Source organism: Cucurbita maxima, unplaced genomic scaffold (genome assembly GCF_002738345.1).
Source record: "Cucurbita maxima cultivar Rimu unplaced genomic scaffold, Cmax_1.0 Cma_Scf00035, whole genome shotgun sequence".
NCBI lineage: Eukaryota > Viridiplantae > Streptophyta > Magnoliopsida > Cucurbitales > Cucurbitaceae > Cucurbita > Cucurbita maxima.
This window is the reverse complement of record NW_019272051.1, coordinates 738,421-758,195: the sequence shown is the minus strand read 5'-3', so window position 1 is coordinate 758,195 and position 19,775 is coordinate 738,421. Positions and strand designations below refer to the sequence as shown.

Genomic DNA, 19,775 nt, shown 5'->3' with positions numbered 1-19,775 from the left:
GAAAGGTCTAGAATTCTTAGCTTGTAAAAATTTGTATTCACCCACGTCTTTAGTCCCTCAAAAAAGCTAAAGACCTAGTCTTTCTCCGTCATATCCTTAAAAATAAACTTTTGAAAAATAATTACATAATTATTTTTTATATTTATTTTTCAACAATTCTTTAAATAATTTTTAACCGTTCCATTACAAATGAATTACAAATTTTAATTAAACTTGAAAATAAATAAATAAATAAATATTTTACCACCTAGTGTTTTATTTTTTAATAAAAATAAGAATTTAAGTAAATGACTCGAACAATTAAACCATCTAACCAAAAAAGAACACGTGTCAGATGGAGAGGTGAGGTGTACAGACTGGCAGGTGAGGTTAGCAAAAAAATAGAGAAGAAAAAAGAACAGCAAAGGTCCACTTGGCTTTGAGCGGACAAATTGAGGTTTCCAGCTGGAGAAGGAACGTAGGCCGACCCCTTCTAATTAAGTGGCCAAAACACCCAATTGGGTCCCACCTTAACACGTGGCCACGTCATCTTTTTTAATTTTCTTTTGATTTTTTTCCTTTTTTTTTCTTTTTATATTAAAGAGACACCAAAAATTGGAAAGAAAAAATAAAATAAAAAATTAAGATTCCTTTATAAATAAAAGTCAAAACGCATTACTAAAAGATTACGAAAATGTAAATAATGGTCAAAATTAGATTCAGTTGTCAACTGCTCTATCGTAAATAAAATTGACTACGGATTTAAGCCATAGCATACGGTTTCATAAAACCGTACAATTTTCCCGATCCAAAGCAGGTTTTACATGAAAAAGATTTGGCTCAGCATGTTCTATTCGAAAGTCCTTCCCGCATCAAGCACTAATATAGTTTTAACGTCTAATTAGATCGGGTAATCATTCGAATTAAGAACATAAGCCCGTTACTTTTTATTTCTCTATAATTGGAGCATAGGGCTCTATCCATTTATTCATTCGACCCACCCCACTTGACTTTACTTTTTTTTTTTTTCCGCATCAAGAATTCAAACAAGGTTTGGCTTGTGCTTACTCAACTTGTGTTTACGTTTTAGTCAATGATCGACCAAGAAATGACAAATCAGTCTTTTTCGTTTAAATAAAAAATGAGCAATTTTATAAGGTTAAATAAAAATGAAATTAATCATTTTAGAAAATTACTATGCTTAGTGTTCGACTCGTGGGTTTTGGTTAAAACCAAAAAGAAGGATCAGCTCATATATAATCTGAACTAATAATTATAAAACTAATAACCAACTGATCGCTTCGCATTATCTGGATCTAAAAAACTAACCAGTCAAGATATGTTATATGGGTCATATCATTGTAGCAACTGAAATCTTTTTTGCATAAAAAAAAAAATCCGATTATGAGTTGTGAAGCAATAAAAGTACGCGGATATCTCATAAAAAGTAGTGTAATAAAGCATTAAGACGGATAGATTCATAATTAGATAAATCTGTTCATAGAATAGAACAAAAAAGCCAAGAGCCCCAAGACCCAAGACAATAAAGACTCCATTATAGAATAAAGACCTAACCATTAATCGAGAGGCGATGGGAACGAGGGAACCCGTGAATNCCATTATCTGGATCTAAAAAACCAACCAGTCAAGATATGTTATATTGGTCATATCATTGTAGCAACTGAAATCTTTTTTGCATAAAAAAAAAATCCGATTATGAGTTGTGAAGCAATAAAAGTACGCGGATATCTGAAGGGTGAAAGAAAGAGAGAAAAAGAATATGAATGATATATGATTCCAATATGTAAGGTCGATGGGTCATCTCATAAAAAGTAGTGTAATAAAGCATTAAGACTGATGGATTCATAATTAGATAAATCTGTTCATAGAATAGAACAAAAAAGCCAAGAGCCCCAAGACAATAAAGACTGAGAAGATTGATTCAAGAACAAATTTTAGTTTGATTAAGGACTCCATTATAGAATAAAGACCTAACCATTAATCGAGAGGCGATGGGAACGAGGGAACCCGTGAATACATAATATTCTATTGAAAAGGAATCCTAATAATTCATTGGGTAGGATGGCGTAAGGAACCCAAGACCAATCCATTTATTATGAGAAGTCGGTTCATGGGCTAACTAACCCGAGAACCGAAACACATATAAAAAGAGGAAATATTCGCCCGCGAACATTTCAATTTTATTAGATTTATAAATTTGGGTCGATAAAATATAAGACTGGATAAAAAAAGAAAAGGAAAAACAAAATAAACGTTTATTATTATTATAATAACAAAACGAGATTATATTATCTATTATTTTTTTAGAAAACTATAAAAAAAAAAAAAATGATTCTATTATTCATTCTAGAATCTATAAAGAGTTTAGTTTTCTATCAAAAGAAGGTCAACCCACGATGCATCTTCATCTCGAGGACTTCGAAAAGGGACTTTTGGAATACCAACCGGCATCAAAGCAAACAAAAAAGAATTAAGTACTATAGCTCATTTTGATGTGGAAGCGTAACAACGGGTTCATTGTCTTAATAAATAAGCTCGGCCTTTCTTTATCATATTGTATCTTTTAGCATATTTTATACATAGATTGAATAAGTTCATAAAAAAGGAAAACAGAAGGAATAAAGGAAAATTCTATTAAATGTATAAGTCCATGACTTCGTTTGAAATGTTTTATTTAGATTTCCGCATACGTTACTAAAGACATGTATGTAGTGACGTCTCTAATCTAGGTAAGAAAATTAGGAGCGTTACATGTCGATTTGCGGGTTGACATTTTTTTAGTTGAGTTAACTCGACCAACTTGAAATTAGGGTTACAACCTAAAATTAGGGGTTGATCCGTATCATCTTGGTTCTCATTTCTCTATATTTTTAATAATACCAAGTTGGGTTCTTTTCCTACCCGTAAGTCACGTCTACGTTGCGAGTCTTGGTGGCCGAGTCCAAGATGGGCGAACAATAGAAATAGGTCCGAAGGGGGATAGCTGTAGATAAAGGAACAAGCCAAAGTGAGACAAGTTCACCCAACAACTGACCAAGTCAAGAGTCATAACGTGGTGCCACCTGACGAAAAGAGAAGTCAGAAGCATCCACTCGAACTTGTTCCAAGTTGGCACAAGACGTTAGCAAGAAGAGTATTATGACAAAAGATCGTCAGGTCTCAACAATAGTATACTTTTCTGAAGCACAACCAAATCCAGCGCCTAGAAACTACTAATTGAAAACGATGCATGCTACTACTCTATCTTAGCTTCCATCATCACTCCAGCATTCACCGTCATCCGTGTAGGGACGCTTTACCTTTACCTGAAAAATAAGGGTAGCATGTAGCGTGAGTATTTCAAGAAATACTTAGTAAGTAACACCACTGTTGAGATTGGATAATGCAAACACACACACATACATGATGGAACCTATCCTTTAAAATAATATAGCATGACTTTGAGCTCTTTCTAGTTCAGACAGAGTTGGTTGTGTGGTACTTCCCCACGTACGACCCACGCACGTGCACATGGACCCACCAAGCAGGCTCGTATATGTACCCCTGGGTCTGGTTTCATTGGGCTAAACGCGCTGACGCGTTGTCGGACGCCACGAAAGGGAAGAACTTGCATGATATTATGGCGAACATAAATATCGATAATACTCGTCTATCTAACATAACATAATAGGGAAGCATCCTGATGTACATGACATACATAAATGTATGAGCTTCCCATGGTTTAAAACCATATCATAAAATAAGAATCACTTTGTTCTGTCCATCCATGTCATAGTACACTATGGGTCATGTATGCATGGTAATCAATATAGCTTTTATCTTGCATCATCATATAATCCATAACATGGTTTCACATGGAAAATCATTTTATTACACACGGTAGTTTTAGGATGAATAAATACATAACATGACATCATACATTATCACATAGCATGACATTATGACGCATATAGGGGTCATAGGGCATGCGTCATAATGCATCATACAATTCTTCCAACACCAACAGTAAGGTCACTTACATGATTGACCTAGGTCGGAGTTGCTAATTATTCTTTGTACCCACTTAAATATGCTCCTCAAGGTCCAATTCAACCTCAGATCCATCTTCTTGATAATATCATTAAAACAAATGACTGCATAGATTAACTACCTTTTAGTCCAATTATGGAGGATAAAGAAATACCTCGACATATCTACTCTACCTTCAAATCAAGTCTATTGTTTCGTATTTAAAATTCTTAAAATTAAAAATCATGTGCAGTTGATTTCCTGTGTTTCGGTCAATGACATATATCAGATAGATCGATGGGCTCAAAGTATATGTTAGGAAGATAGTTCGCTTGCACGGAGTGCCAGTCCCAATCATATCAGATCAAGACTCTAGGTTCACCTATTAGTTTTAGAAAGATCTACAGAAGGAGTTGGGAACACAACTCATATTTAGCACAATATTTCATCCGCAGATGGATGGACAAACCAAAAGGTTGAACAAAGTTCTAAAAGATATGTTGCGGGCTTGTGTCATAGATTTCTCAGGCTATTGGGACGAGCATCTCCCCCTTATGAAGTTTTCCTACAATAACAGCTATCAAACAACCATTCAGATGGCCTCGTTTAAGGTTTTGTGTGGGCGTAGGTGTCAAACTCCGATATTCTTGGAAGAAGTAGACACGCAACAACTGTTGTGTCAGAGTTAGTGCAGGTTACTAACACAATAATTAGAATATTAAGCAGAGGATACTTACCACACAAAGCCGACAGAAGGGCTATGCGAACTCTTGTAGAAGAAACCTCAAGTTTACTATGGGTGATCATGTCTTCTTAAAGGTGGCATCTATGAGAGGGATGTTGAGATTCAGGAAGAGGAGCAAGTTAAGCCCGAGGTTCATAGGCCCTTTTGTGATTCTTGAGAGGAAAGGGGCTTCTGGTATACATACTAGCATTACCACCCACCATTGTCGGTCTGCATATGCATTCCACATCTCCATGCTGTAAAAATACACATCAAACCTATTCATGTCATGACACGAGGCACTTCCCCTTTTAGAGGACCTGGCTTATGAGGAGAAACTTAATTCTTGCTCGTGACGTAAAATGGTTGTGCATCAAGAAGACTCCTTTATTCAAGGTCCTGTACGGTAACCAACGAGATGAGGAGACAACTTGGAAATATGCAGACGATATGAGAAGGTTATTATCTCGAACTCTCCTAAGGAAAACCAACTTTTAAGGACGAAATATCCTAAGGAGGGAAGAGTTTGTAGCAACTGAGCCCAACATGTATATGATTTTCTTAACTTTTCTCTTTTAATTTGGCCTTCGAAGCTAATGAAAATTGCCTTATGGTTATTTTTACCCTATAGGGTTATTTTTTCAAATTCCTCGTAACTTATACATAATTTGAACTTTCACATAACTGTTCATATTTATTTACATTGCTTATACAGAAAGTGGGTGTTACGCATCGGGTTTTTTGAACATCCCTAAACTTGCCAACTAAAAAAATCTCTCTTCATCAAACTTCCTTGACCAATTGGGTAGATCAAGAAAACAATAGTAGTGTAACATGTTACAACAATTCAAGGACGCATACCCATACGGAAGCTAAGTTCCCATTCTCGACCCATGTAATATGCTACACCAAGTAAGAATTATAGAACAATTAGCTCATAAGGACCACTATTGTATAACCATTCATCAACGGAAGTAGCTTCCCAAATTGGGTAAAACTGCAACCGTTAGCGGCAGAAGTAGGGATAATGACACCAGAAATAATATTGTTTCCTTAAAGTAGAGATCCAGAAACAGGTTCACGAATACCATTAATATCTACTATAGGAGCAGCAATGAAGGCAATAATAAATACTGAAGTTATTGTCAATTAGATAGTGATCATCAAAACACCAAACCTACTAAAATAGAATAAATTATTTAATGAAGCTGAGATGATATAGTTGACAATTTACATGGTTGGATGTAAGAAAGGAAAAAAAAAAAAACATAACTTCAAGAGGAAATAATCGAAATTCGACCGCCGCATGGGTTTTTTTTTTTCTATAAATTAGTACGCTAGGATTATGATGATCATATTATTGTATCAAAAGTGATTGTAATTAAGACATTAATGTGAAATTTTTTGAATTAATTGTGCTTGCTATATATCTTGTGAGAGTCCCACATTTGTTGGGGAGAAGAACGAAACCCCCTCTAAAAGGGTGTAGAAACCTTCCCTAGTAGACAGGTTTTAAAGCCTTGAGGGGAAGTCCAAAGAGAACAATATCTGCTAGAGGTGGATCTAGGTCTTTACAAATAGTATCAAAGCCAGACACCGAACTATGTGCCAACGAGGAGGCTCTTCCCCAAAGAGGGGTAGACACTAGACGGTCAGCCAATAAGGATGCTGGGCCCTAAAGAGGGATGGATTGTAAGAGTCCCACATTGGTTGAGGAGGAGAAAGAAACACCCTTTATCCCGAAGGGGGGTAGACACGAGACCTGGGCCCCAAAGGGGGGTGACCCTTTACCCAAAGGGGGGTAGACACAAGACGCTGAGCCCCGAAGGGGGGTGACCCTTTACCCCAAAGGGGGGTAGACACGAGACGGTGTGCTAGTAAAGACGTTGGGCCTCGAAAGGGGGTGACTCTTTACCCCAAAGGGGGAGGTAGACACGAGACGGTGTGCCAGTAAAGACGCTGGGCACCGAAGGGGGGTGACCCTTTATCCCAAAGGGGGTAGACACAAGACGTTGGGCAGTAAAAGACGTTGGGCCCCGAAGGGGAGTGATCCTTTACCCCAAAGGAAGGTAGACACGAGACGGTGTGCCAGTAAGGACGCTGGGCCTCAAAGGGGTGGGTTGTAAGAGTCCCACGTTAATTAGTTGGGAGGAGAACGAAACATCCTTATTATAGAAACCTTGATTTGTGTCGTTACATATCAAATTTTAGTTTTATTTAATTTCATTTCTTATCTTTTTCCACCTAATCTTTGCCTACTAACATCTTTTTCAATATGAACAATTAATTAAAAGTCAAATATATGGAAAACTAAATCATGAAGAAAATACAAAATTCCTTCAATCAAGCAATTGATTTTCCATTTTTTTTTTAATAATAATAATTACTTTTCTACACGAAGATATAAATGGAACTTTTTAAATTTTTTTTCGAGTTTTAATAAAATACCCTTGTGGTTTGAAATTTTTGCAAATAACCCCCTACGTTTTAAGACTAGTTTTCAACGATCTATGTGTGCAGAATCTGTAAAAATATTAGGTTAAAACAACATTCTTTTACGTCTTCGTAAATTTATGCTATTTTTTTAGGTTAAATTACAATATGGTCGTAAAAATAAGGTTGCTACAGTTATGAGGCTTCAACGCGATCAATGGCCATTGTCATGGAGGTCGATCAATGGCAATACTGATCCACCTCCATGACAATTTCCATTGATCGCGCGTTGAAGCCTCGTGACTGTAACAACCTCATTTTTTTATTTTAAAATAAAATCGTCACTTCATGCAGGACATGTCTAGCACGTGTAGAAGATCTTTTAAAACATTTTAGTATAAATGATGTCATGGACTTAAACGTTCACGAAATTCATTTAAAAATAAAAGAAATGCTGCGGGTACAACTAAAATGTAGAATACGACTATCTTGACTTTATTTTCATGACTTACACAACAATGCTGTCATCTATACATGAGTGTCTTACTCTTACTTACAAAATAAGAAGCATATAGATTATTTAAAAATATTATGTAAGTAGCACCCGTGTTTATCACACTCCAAATTTTGAGGCATTGAAAGATCGGATGTGACTAATAGACTATGCAATGCATAAAGTATGTATGAGAAAATAATGAAAGAAAATCGTAAAGTTTTGCATGTATTTAAAATTTATGACTTCGTTTGTAATACTCAAGTAAAATCAAAGGCATGCATATATGTATGAATGACTGTTTAAAGAGCGTATGGAAAACCGGAAACAAACATGTACTGAAATGGTGATTACACAATGTGTGGACTAGACAGATGCCCCGGGTTAACATTCCTTTGTGCCTACGAAGCACCCAAGCACCCTCTAGCCTCAACCAATATCGCCATGGACTTGAAAAAGAAAATGTAGAAGGAAATGAGTATATAAACATGTGTAGGTTTTCCTCACATCCTTGACCTAGTAGGAGACTCCAAGCTATCTTTAAGATTTAGGTATGTCGTTCTTACGGTACACATTCTTAGGTAGTTAGGTAACTATGCGGCAGTAACCGATGTCCAAAGTTGAGGCACTACCTCAAAGAACACTCTCATTAACCGGTGATGATAGTATGGTGAGTGCTAGTTTGTTCGTCATCCATGGAAGGTAGCTGGAAAACCAATCACACATGTTGTCACAACCCAATATTTTACTATGAGTCATGACTCAAAACGATAACATAAATGCAAAGAAAAACTTGAAAATATGCAATAAGGAGAAATCATTTATTCCAAGTAAAAAAAAAATAATAATAATAAATTGCAATACAAAGGTTCAAACAATTAAAACTTTTGGAAACAAAATATGAGAATTCAAATACAAAAGAAAAGATTGAATTGACGCCCCGAAACATGCATTCCTCTATGATAGTCCACATCACTGATCACGTCCTACCTTGACCCGACGCCTCACGCACCTGAAAAAAAAAAAGATATAGCAGGGATGAGTATAAAAATTATACCCAACTAATTGTAGGCTCTAATCACATCCTAAGCTTAACAGACAAACACGGGCTTCTCATTGGCTCTAGGACGTCTGGTTATGATCTTAGCCCCTTGGAACTTCTATGGTTCTCCATCCTTTCATTTGATACTTAAGAGTTTCTTATGTCGAGTTGTCTTGACCGATGTCTCTTTATGAGACGCTACCTCTACATAACTAACTGAGACTACATGGTTTCTTGCCTAAGGGTGTGCTGAGTACCTCCTAATCCAATAATAGTCCCTCTATAGGGGCATGACCCAACCCACTCCCATGCAGCTAATGGGTTGTACGACGTGGGGCATTTCCCATGCTAAATGGCTAGGAGCAGTAAGGACTGATCAGGAACCCCTGGTTCTCCCATGAAGCTATTAGATATCGTTCACACAACTAGCAGCCTAAGAACACTCCTAAGATACTTCATTTGTCGTGGTGATCTGCTAGGCTCCTGGGGAAGGGATAAATCTAAGCTCAAAGATTTGTCACTCTAACCATGGATCCCTAGGCTTATCATTATAAAGATTCCTACACATTAACATAGTGGTGCAAACATCAAGAACTAGATACATTATACACAGTTCATGCAAAATAGGCAAACCTGCTCAATGAGACGATAACATCCATCAGCACCCGGAGCACAGAGTTCACAATTTTTTCATCATTCTTTCAGCATGCATAGGTAGATACATACTAAGCAGAAGCATAAACCATGGTTAACTTTTCATAGTACATAGATTTTGCTACCTAAGCTCATAACATGGAAAAATCTAGTCAACTAAGGTAATTAATCTAGCATGCATGCATACCGAAGTGATTCCTACAAATATTTCTTCCGGATGCTGATGCTTTACTGTTAGCATGGTTGGATGAATTGTATGCATGATGATGCGTGCCTTGTGGCCCTTACACGTCTCATAGTTATGATTATTATGTTATGTTATATTGTACTATGTTATGCCATGTTATGCTAGTATGTTATGTTGTGTTATGTCATATTTATAAGTTATGTTATAGTGTGACTATGGTATGTTGTAGAATTATGCTAATGATGTTGATAATCTATGATGCATAAACCTCTAGACACCACACTATGTAAGCTATGTTATGTACTAAAGATTTGACAGAAATTATGCATGCATGATTCATAGACTCTATTGTGAACACACACAATCTAACTCAAAATGAAACTCATGCATTAATAAATGATTTAGCTATTCTAACATTCCTCGGTCTAAGCTACCCATTTTAACCCTAAAGAAATGGTCTATGACCATCTTTAACAATGTCTCCCCTAAACCGATGGTAGGGATGCTTTCACGTACTACACACATACCCATTGACTCACGTAGTTTTATGAACGATTCAGCTCAAGTGGTTTTGTCAGTGACACAGTGCAACTCCATCTCTGATCAAATCATGCAAGAAATGGAACCTCCATCAATTTGTTTGTTGCATCCATGCATGATTGGATTCTTGGATGGCTTAATAGTGGAACAGTTATCACATAATAATCTCTACACCGAGAAAATATTTCAATTTTTCCACATCAATCATTTCAAGTTCAAGTTTCATAAAATTCTTGAATTTAACAAACATACTCTCATCATTACCCGTAAAAATTAGATCGTCAAACATATAGACTAACAATCAAAATTTTACCTTCATCTCTTGTTTGTATGAATAAAGTATGATCACAGTTGCACTTCTCAAATCCTTCTTTGACAAAATATGCTTCAATTCAACTATACCATGCACGTGGGACTTGTTTAAGGCCATATAATGCTTTCTTCAATTTGTATACCTGGTATTCTTGACCTTTTTCTCATAACTTTGTGGTTACTCAACAAACATGGCTTCTTTTTAACTCTCCATATAAGAAAACATTTTTCACGTCAAGCTGATACACGTTCCAACTATTCCTAGCTGCTAAAGCAATTATCATTCGAATAGTATCCCACCTAGTCATAGGTGCAAACGCCTCGGTGTAGTCTTTACCATGTTGTTGTGCATAATCTTTTGCTACCAACCTAGCCTTATACTTTTCAACCTCGCCATTTTTGTTGAGTTTGGTTTTGAAAACCCACTTTACTTCAATCTTCTTCATTTCTTTAAGCAAATCTATCAACTTCCAAGTCTCATTTTGGTCAATGGCTTCTATCTCCAAGTCTATTGCAGCTCTCCATTTTCAACTTTGAACAACTTCTTCAAAGGTAGTCGGATCTGTAGTTGAGGTTAATAGAACTAAATTGTTGTGCTCAGCTTCTTATGAAAATTCTCCCCCGCTCATATAATCTTCCATCCATAATGGTGCTCTTTTATTTCTCACTTCAGGTGTGCTTTTTTCAGATATTTAAAAATTTGATACAGATGACTCACTGGAAGATACACTAACTTCTTCTTCTTCTTCTACCGCCTCCTCTTCAGATTCTTCCTCACTTTGGTCATGTTCGCTTTCTTCTATAACTATCTTCCCATTCGAGGGTATCAAGTCTAGCTTCTTCATTACTTTTCTCCCAATTCCAACACTTATCTTCTTCAAAAATCACGTCTTTTCTTACAACTATCTTCTTAGACACTAGAGTCTATATGCTTTAGACTCATCACTCATCCCTAGTAGCACACACTGAAAACTTTTATCATCTAACTTCTTTTTCTTACCGTTTGATACATGAACATGACCAATGCATCCAAAAACTTGAAAATAATCAACATTATGTTTTATGCCACTCCAAGGCTCCTCAAGAGTCAAAATCTTTCGCTACCACCGTAGGACTTCTGTTGAGCACATGCACTGTCCAGTTTACTACTTATGGCCAGAAATTCTTTGGAACTTGCTTATCTGATAATATGCTTCTAACCATGTTCATGATTGTTCTGTTATTGTGCTCAACTACACCATTTTGTTGGGAGTGTAGGTTGCAATAACTTGTCTACTGATACCATTGATTTTGCAAAAAATATTGAACTCGTAAGAGGTGAACTCTCCACCCCTATCTGTGTGTAGACAACGAATAAAATCTCAAATCTCTTTCTCAACAAGATTTTTGTAATTTTTGAAGATAGTAAAGGCTTCAGATTTTTCAGTAAGAAAATTATATTCACATCTTGCGATTGTAATCATCAATAAACCTTCTAAAATATATCTTCTTACGGTTAGAAAAAGGTTTGATGGGTCCACACAGATGTCTGCATGTACTAGTTGCAGCCTTTGTGTTGCTCTCCATAAACTTCTCTTTGGAAATGTATCCCTATGTTGCTTTCCCACCATACAATCAGTGCATATTTTAGACGATTCTTTCAATTGGGGTACCCTCTCACCATTTGCTTATGTTGCAATGTTCTCAAACCTTTGAAACCTAGATACCCATATATGTGGTGCCAAAGATGAGTGTTGTCTTCTATAATTGAGTGGAAACAAGTGTCACTTTGTGACATGATTTTTGAAGTAATATGAACACCCTATAAGCCTATTCTTGGGATGATAGATTTTGCATTCTCCATGTTGTATCAAAATAGATACACCTCTTTCTTGCAATTATCTAAGACTTAATAGGCTGTTTTTCAACTCAGGTATATAGAAAACACCAGTGATTACCTGAGTGACTCCAGAAACTTGCAACATAATGTTATCTTTTCCCAATATCGTCATATTGAAATTATTTTCAAGCTTCACAGATTGTTGGAATTCCTCATCAAGATCTGAGAACCATTCCTCGTTTGCACACATGATTGCTACACCTCGAATCAAGGAACCAAACATCTTCCCTCCTCAAGATCAGCATAATTTTCTTCCTTCTCCCATGGAGAACACTCATATCTAAAGTGTTCTAACTAATAACACTTATAACACTCAACTGTAAGTTTGTTGAATGGATGTCTACCTCTTCCTCGAAAAGCTTCACGAGCTCGATCACCTCTTCTTCCACCGATTCTATTATCATTTGTCATATTTAGTGCTTGTTCATCATCTACCCGTTCATTCAGTCTTTGCTCATGTATCATCAAGCTGCTTTGCAATTCATCGATAGTTAAAGTGTCTAGTCAAATCTTGAGTTCATTAATCTCAAGATTTTTTCAATAATCACCACTGGTTTCATATTTTTGCCATGAATTTTCATCTTGTTTGCAATGGTAAATGTTCGAGCAAAATATGCATAAACACTCTCGCCCTCTTTCATCTGTAGGACTTCAAACTCTTTTTTAAGAGCTTGGAGTTGTGCTCTTTTGACTCTTGTGGAACCCTCGTACTTTTGATTCATAGAGTCCCAAATTTGTTTGGCAGTATCTCTATTAAGGATTTCGATCAAGGCTTAGAACAAATAATTCTTGGCCTTCAAGTCTTTCAGCTTTTGGTCTGCAATTGTATTTTGTTGTACTTTAGTGACCTTCACTCCTGTTTCGGTAGGGATTCCAAAACCAATATTCCTTTGAGCAAAGAAAATTTTCCAAAAGCATAGACCAATTATCATAATGGCCATCAAACTTAGTAATTTCCAATTGAATGAAATTGGTTTTAGTTGCCATATTTTGAATCTCTTTCCTCTCACGTTTTTGCAATTTCTTTTCTCGGCTCTGATATCAAATGTTGTGAACACACAAATTAACTAAAAATGAAACTATTGTATTAAAAAACAAATCAACTTGATTGACTTTTATAGACCTTACAAACAAACTCCAAAAATAAAAATTAACAACTGAGTCCTAACATTCCTAAAGAAATGGACATCCTTGGTCTAAGCTAGCCATTTCAACTCTAAAGAAATGGTCTAATATGACCATCTTTAATAGACTCATTGTGTTATAAACAGGCTTGACTAACATCACAATTTATTCCATGATTTTAAGTTAAGGGGACCTTATGCATTCTTGAGTGTCATGTGCATTAGGATACTTTCCCATTAGGATTAGTACGGATGCATACCTTACGACATTTATGTTCGTGATCATGTTATGCGGGCTCTTTCCCTCCATGGTGTCCAACAACCCATTATCGAGTGCTAACTCGACGAGCAAGGCCCAAGGGGTATATGAGTTTGCATAGTGGGTCCACGTGCACAGTGTGGACATGTGTAGGGAAGTACTGCACATTCAACCCTGCTCAAACTGGAAAGTTGCCTAATGTTTTGTCATTTTTTTTTCAAAAGGATAAGTCTCCTTATATGGCATGTGTTTGCATTTCTCAACCCCAATAGTGGGGTTATTTATTGACTATTTCTTAAAATACTCAAGCCACGTGCTATTCATATTTTGGTGGTAAACGTAAAACACACATATACAGATGATGACGTCGTGATCAATGTCATGGAACCAGTGTTAGGATAGTCACATTTATTTCTGTTTAGTAGTCCTTAGATTAGTTCAAGACTTTGTCTATTTTATTTCATTTATTTTACGCTTAGTTATTTACAACTATGTTGTTTTAAGGTATTTATTTTGAATGTTAAGTCCATGACACTTTTATGAAATATTTTAAATGAATTTTTCATGCATACACCAGACACATCATGTATGCAATGACGTCTCTATTTTCTTAGAAAAATTAGAGTCGATACAAATGGTATCAAAACAGTACCTTGTCGTAAGAGGTGGTTCGGGGACGAATCAATACAAAAGCTAGTGACACCTGAGTAAAGGATGGGTACATGAATGAACCGAGACCACATCCGAATGAGAGCGATCTTGAGGATAGAATCAGCAATAAAGATTTAAAAGAATTGAAATTTTCTACCTATACCAACAAGGTGCACCTTCTTTCTCGGTGGCTGAATTATAGAAACTCCATGATTAAGTGTGCTTTTCTTAGAGCAATTCGTGACCTACTGAAAATTTTCAAAGGATACATGTGAGTGAGGACAAAACATGCTAGAAAGACTTGGGTTGACCTGTGGGGATAATTTTCACTCTTAGAATCTACTAGTTTGTATGCATCATCCTACAAAACCATGATAAAATCATAAAAATACTATGCATCAAAACTCCCTCGGGGATAAAATTTGAACCTAAGATCATAAACATGAATTTATGTCTCGTGGTAGAGTTACTTACAGACGGTAAAATAAAGTCATAAACAAAATTTCTATTTTTAAATTTCAAAACCTTATTTTTACGTAACAATTCCAATTGGCACGTGTACAAAAAGTCGAGACATTTGTAACACGTAATATAATTTCCCATAAGGGTATAATTGGTAATCCTTAAAATTATAGGAATGTTAAAAAAAAATTGTCATGTGATTTAATTTATATTTAATAATAATAAAAAATAAAAAACTTGGGAGGACTAAATGAATAATGTAAATATTGAAGTAGGGATGAAAATGGAAATACTCACAAAGGAAGGACTATTTTGCAAATAGCAAAAAGAAGAATAGAGTCAAAAGGACGCAAATGTCAAAAGGAGGATTGTTGAAGGGTATTTTAGGCATTTAGAAAAATAATGTCATTATCAGAGACCTTGCCCGAAAATCCCATCTCCAACCCCACCTTTCCGCGTCTCTTTTCTTCTTCTTCTTTTCTCTCTCTCTCTCTCTCTCTATCCCAATCAAATCACTGAGAGAAACCCACAGTTTCTCTCTCTCTCTCTAGAAATTCTAGCTGAGAATTTTCCCCGCCATCCGATCGACCTTGTTAGCATTAGATAATTTCAAGGAAATTGAAGATTTTGTGAAATGGAGTTGCAGAACTGTCCACTGTCCGATCCCCTTTGCTCGATCTGCTACTGACATTGAATGCACCACCTGTGAGCTCTGTGGTCCCTTAATTTTCCTAATTTTTATCGTCATTTTTGGTTTTGTTTGAAATTGCTCTCAATTTGTTGTACGATAGGTTTGTAATAGAGCGAATTTGAGAGGCGTTTGGTTCTGCTTTTTCCCTAATTTTGTTTCAATTGATTCTGTGAGTTCTTGCATTTCATGACGCTAATTGGTTTCTGAGTTGGATTCGGTGTTGTGCATTTCTTTCATTTTTGGTTAGATTTTTCTTGTTTGTTCTTGTGTATCTGTAAATTATGCTGCTGAATCGGCTTCTCAAAATTTAGATCAGCCAGTGGGAATTGTTCTATAGTTTGTGTTTTGGTCGAGATGTTGGTTGATACTCATTTAATTGATTTCAATGACCAGGAATTTTGGCTGCACTGCGCTCATGCAAATGCCGAAACATAGGATGAAATGAGTCAGACAGAAGTATCAAGGATTAAGCCCCCTCTCGTTCCGCTCGCTACTTTGATCGGTCGCGAGCTGAGGAACGAGAAGGTTGAGAAACCTTTTGTGAAGTATGGACAGGCTGCTTTGGCAAAGAAAGGGGAGGACTACTTTCTGATCAAATTAGATTGCCACCGTATTCCTGGGAACACTTCCACCACGTTTTCTGTCTTTGCGGTATCCTTTCAAGCATTATTGTGCTCTTTGTTATCATAAATTCTGTGATTACTGGAGAATTGAGAAAATAGGGTGATTATGAGTCTTAGAACTGGGAAAATAGGATAATACTGAGATTGATTGAACCTTGTATTTGCAGATTTTTGATGGACATAATGGCATTTCAGCGGCTATTTTTGCTAAGGAACATTTATTGGGTAATGTCCTAAGTGCAATTCCTCAAGGGGTCAGTCGAGAAAAATGGCTTCAAGCCCTTCCTCGAGCACTAGTTGCTGGTTTTGTTAAAACTGACATAGAGTTTCAGCAGAAAGGTATTCTATCAGCGATTTTCTTCTTGTTCTTCTTCCTGAATACTCGATGTGTTGTCCACCGTGTCCTTATGCTCCGTTTAATCTTAATTGCAGGGGAAACTTCTGGGACTACTGTTACATTTGTTGTGATTGATAAGTGGACTGTTACCGTTGCATCCGTGGGAGATTCACGATGCATATTAGACACCCAAGGAGGTGTGGTTTCTCTATTGACAGTTGATCATAGGCTGGAGGAAAACGAGGAAGAGAGGGAACGTGTAACTGCAAGTGGTGGCGAGGTTGGGAGGCTCAATGTTTTTGGCGGGAATGAGGTATAATTGTATACATCTCCACTGTTTCTAGTCTTACATGATGACACATTTAACTATAGCCCTTTTTATGACTACCGTTTGCAGGTCGGTCCTCTCCGCTGCTGGCCCGGTGGCTTATGTCTTTCTAGGTCCATTGGTGATACAGATGTAGGAGAATATATTGTCCCAATACCACATGTTAAGCAAGTGAAGGTGACTTCTCAATCTTTCAGTAATTGTTTGACTACTAATAGAATGTACCTTGACTATTCTGCTATCTTTTTATTCTGGATTATACAGCTTTCTAATGCTGGTGGAAGGCTAATTATTGCGTCTGATGGTATTTGGGACACATTATCGTCTGATATGGCTGCAAAGTCGTGTCGAGGTTTACCTGCAGAGCTCGCTGCCAAGCTGGTTGTGAAGGTGGGTTTCAACTATACATTCTAAGTGGCTTTTGAACTTACGCCTTGAGGCTAGACTACAAAGTTTATGTCCTTGATCTTACACCTTTGGGTCATAAGGGGCATAGATCTCTAAGAAGAAGCTTAGGCCTCCATGAAAATGCACTTTAGCTTAATTGTCTTTACTCCTTGTTAAATGACTATAAAATCAATACCAATTTTGTGAACTTCAAATAGTTTAACAACTTAGCTTGCAAACCTTATCTTCATGCCCAAGAACCATAGGAAGTTGCTTCTTGGAATGTCGTCCTCGGATTGCCCATTCATGAAATAAGGTGCAGGAGTTAGTTTGTAATTTGTATCTCATTACTACTTCTACCCACTAAGGCTTTGGACAACTGTTAGATCCCACGTTGATTGGAGAGGTGAACAAAAGAGGTGTGGGAACCTTGTCCTAGATGAGTTTTAAAACCGCATGGCTGACGGCGATACGTAATAGGTCAAAGCGAACAATATCTGCTATGGGTGGTTTTGAGCTGCTACAAATGGTATCAAACCCAAGTTTCGCGGACACTGAACCTCAAAGGGGGGGGTGTGGACACTGGGCAGTGTGCCCACTGGGCCTCGAAGGGGGATGGATTGTAAGATCCCACATTGGTTGGTGAGGAGAACGAAGCATTCTTTATAAGGACGTAGAAACATCTCCCTAGCCTTGAGGGGAAGCCCGAAAAGGAAAGCCCAAAGAGGACAACATCTACTAGCGGTGGGCTTGGGCCGTTATAAAAACATTGTTAATAGTTATGATTTTGAATCTTATTTAAGAAAGTGAACTTTTTCCAGGGATACTTTTGTAGACTTTTCTGATTCGTTTCTTTTTAAATTGAGACTTATGTGATGCATTGTATTTTAATCTGTTCATATTGTAGGAGGCTTTACGGTCAAGGGGGTTGAAGGATGATACAACTTGCTTAGTTGTTGATATTATCCCATCCGATCAACCTATATTATTACCATCAACTCCAAGGAAGAAGCAGAATGTGCTCACTTCTCTCTTTGGTAAATCTGCCAACAAACTTTCTGCTGTTGGAGTTGTGGAGGAATTGTTTGAAGAAGGCTCTGCTATGCTTTCTGAAAGGTATGATGCGTGCTTTCTTTGGGAAATTGAAGTAATCTTGTCTTTGAATCAATGTTTTTTTCTTTCTTGTGTTGCCATTTTATCTAATTTTGTTCTTGAAGCATGAAATGATGATGTCTGAACACATTTTTCTAGGATTATTCTCATTATCTGTTATACATCAGTGTTCAATTAATCATAACAACTATGTAACAGCGCGTCTTCTTTTGACTTTTCCTTTTAAGCTTCCTTTTAAAGTTTTTAAAACGTGTCTACTAGGGAAAGGTTTCCACACTCTTATAAAGAATGTTTTGTTCTACTCTCCAATCTATGTGGAATCTCACAATCCACTCTCCTTCAGGGCCCAGCGCCCTTGTTTGTTGGCACTTGTTCCTCTCTCAAATCAATGTGAGATCTCACAATCCACCCTCCTTTGGGGCCCAGCATCCTCTATGGCACACCACTTGGTGTCTGGCTCTAATATCATTTATAATAGTCCAAGTCTTCCGTTATGAGATATTGTTCTCTTTGGGCTTTTCCTTTCAGCTTCCCCTCAAGGTTTTTAAAACACGTTTAGATATTGTCCTCTTTAGGCTTTTCCTTTCAGGCTTCCCCTCAAGGTTTTTAAAACACGTTTGCTAGGGAGAGGTTTTCACGCCCTTATAAAAAATGTTTTGTTTCCTTTCCAACCGATGTGAGATCTCACATGCTGTTTACTTGTTATCCCTCATTCAATTTAACTAAGACTCCTACTCTGCCTAACTTGTTATATTGATATTTTCCTAGGATTATTTTCCTCAATGTTGATATAAATGGTACTGTAATTAATTTATTTTTTCATTGAAACTGCTATATTCTGCAGAAATGTTGTAATTTCCATCTGAAAGTGACTTGAAACATGTTCACCATCACTTATTCTTGAACTTTCTCCTCTTTGAATGGAAATACAGGTTAGGGAAAGATTTTCCTTCGGATCCAAACTCAGGGATCTTCAAATGTGCAGTCTGTCAAGCGGATCAACCCGCGAATGAAAATTTGTCGATGAATTCGGGGCCGTTCTTTTCACCGTCGTCAAAGCCATGGGAAGGTCCATTCCTCTGTGCAAAGTGTAGAAGAAAGAAAGACGCCATGGAAGGGAAAAGGCCAATAAAACCTACAATAACTGTTTAGTAATTTATCCCATAACATAGTGTATGTTGATAACTCTATATAGTTTTTTTTTTTTTTTTTGTTCCCTCATCTGGCAGTGTGAGCATTACTTGTTTTTTGGGTTTCCCCTGTGGTGATTGTTACAGATAGATGTGTGTAAGAAAATGAGGTTGAGATCAAAGAAAGTTGGTAGAAGAAAGATGTTTTGGAGACTTCTAAAAAGCTTTGCTTTCATTTGGTTTCTTGCTCAAACTGTTGACTGACTCACTCACTCACTCACTGACAACATAGACAAACATTGATATCAGACAAAAATGTCTATTGACTATTTCTTTGTGACAGTCCCTTTGTCGTCTTAGCATTCTGTCACATCTGCTCCTGTTTTGCTTTATAAGTT

General features: G+C 36.9%; 1 protein-coding gene and 1 long non-coding RNA gene across 3 annotated transcripts in view; both read left to right on the top strand.

Annotated features, from left to right (window-relative positions):
* Positions 1-2,484: 2,484 nt before the first annotated feature.
* LOC111467959 overlaps positions 2,485-19,775 on the top strand; it is a 28,644-nt gene continuing 11,353 nt past the window's right edge. Inside the window, exons 1-3 of the long non-coding RNA XR_002714657.1 lie at positions 2,485-2,494; positions 5,258-5,260; positions 6,478-6,481. This is a non-coding gene — a long non-coding RNA (uncharacterized LOC111467959). The remainder of the gene's footprint in view (positions 2,495-5,257; positions 5,261-6,477; positions 6,482-19,775) is intronic.
* Positions 15,215-19,622, top strand: LOC111467876 (probable protein phosphatase 2C 5). Of its 2 annotated transcripts, none has more exons than XM_023112961.1 (8): positions 15,215-15,473; positions 15,853-16,110; positions 16,250-16,421; positions 16,515-16,732; positions 16,817-16,924; positions 17,012-17,137; positions 18,042-18,250; positions 19,180-19,622. In XM_023112961.1, the coding sequence occupies exons 2-8, from the start codon at positions 15,901-15,903 to the stop codon at positions 19,397-19,399; spliced, it is 1,263 nt and encodes a 420-aa protein (XP_022968729.1). In that variant the 5' UTR covers positions 15,215-15,473; positions 15,853-15,900; the 3' UTR covers positions 19,400-19,622. The 2 variants fall into 2 exon arrangements, with proteins under 2 accessions (XP_022968729.1, XP_022968730.1); XM_023112962.1 differs by lacking the exon at positions 15,215-15,473 and adding an exon at positions 15,541-15,628.

Bases quoted from the DNA above. Each gene is read 5' to 3' on its own strand.
- LOC111467876 (XM_023112961.1), top strand. From the start codon at position 15,901: ATGAGTCAGACAGAAGTATCAAGGATTAAGCCCCCTCTCGTTCCGCTC. The intron at 16,111-16,249 runs GTATCCTTTCAA...TTGTATTTGCAG, and splicing joins CCACGTTTTCTGTCTTTGCG to ATTTTTGATGGACATAATGG. The intron at 16,422-16,514 runs GTATTCTATCAG...TCTTAATTGCAG, and splicing joins CATAGAGTTTCAGCAGAAAG to GGGAAACTTCTGGGACTACT.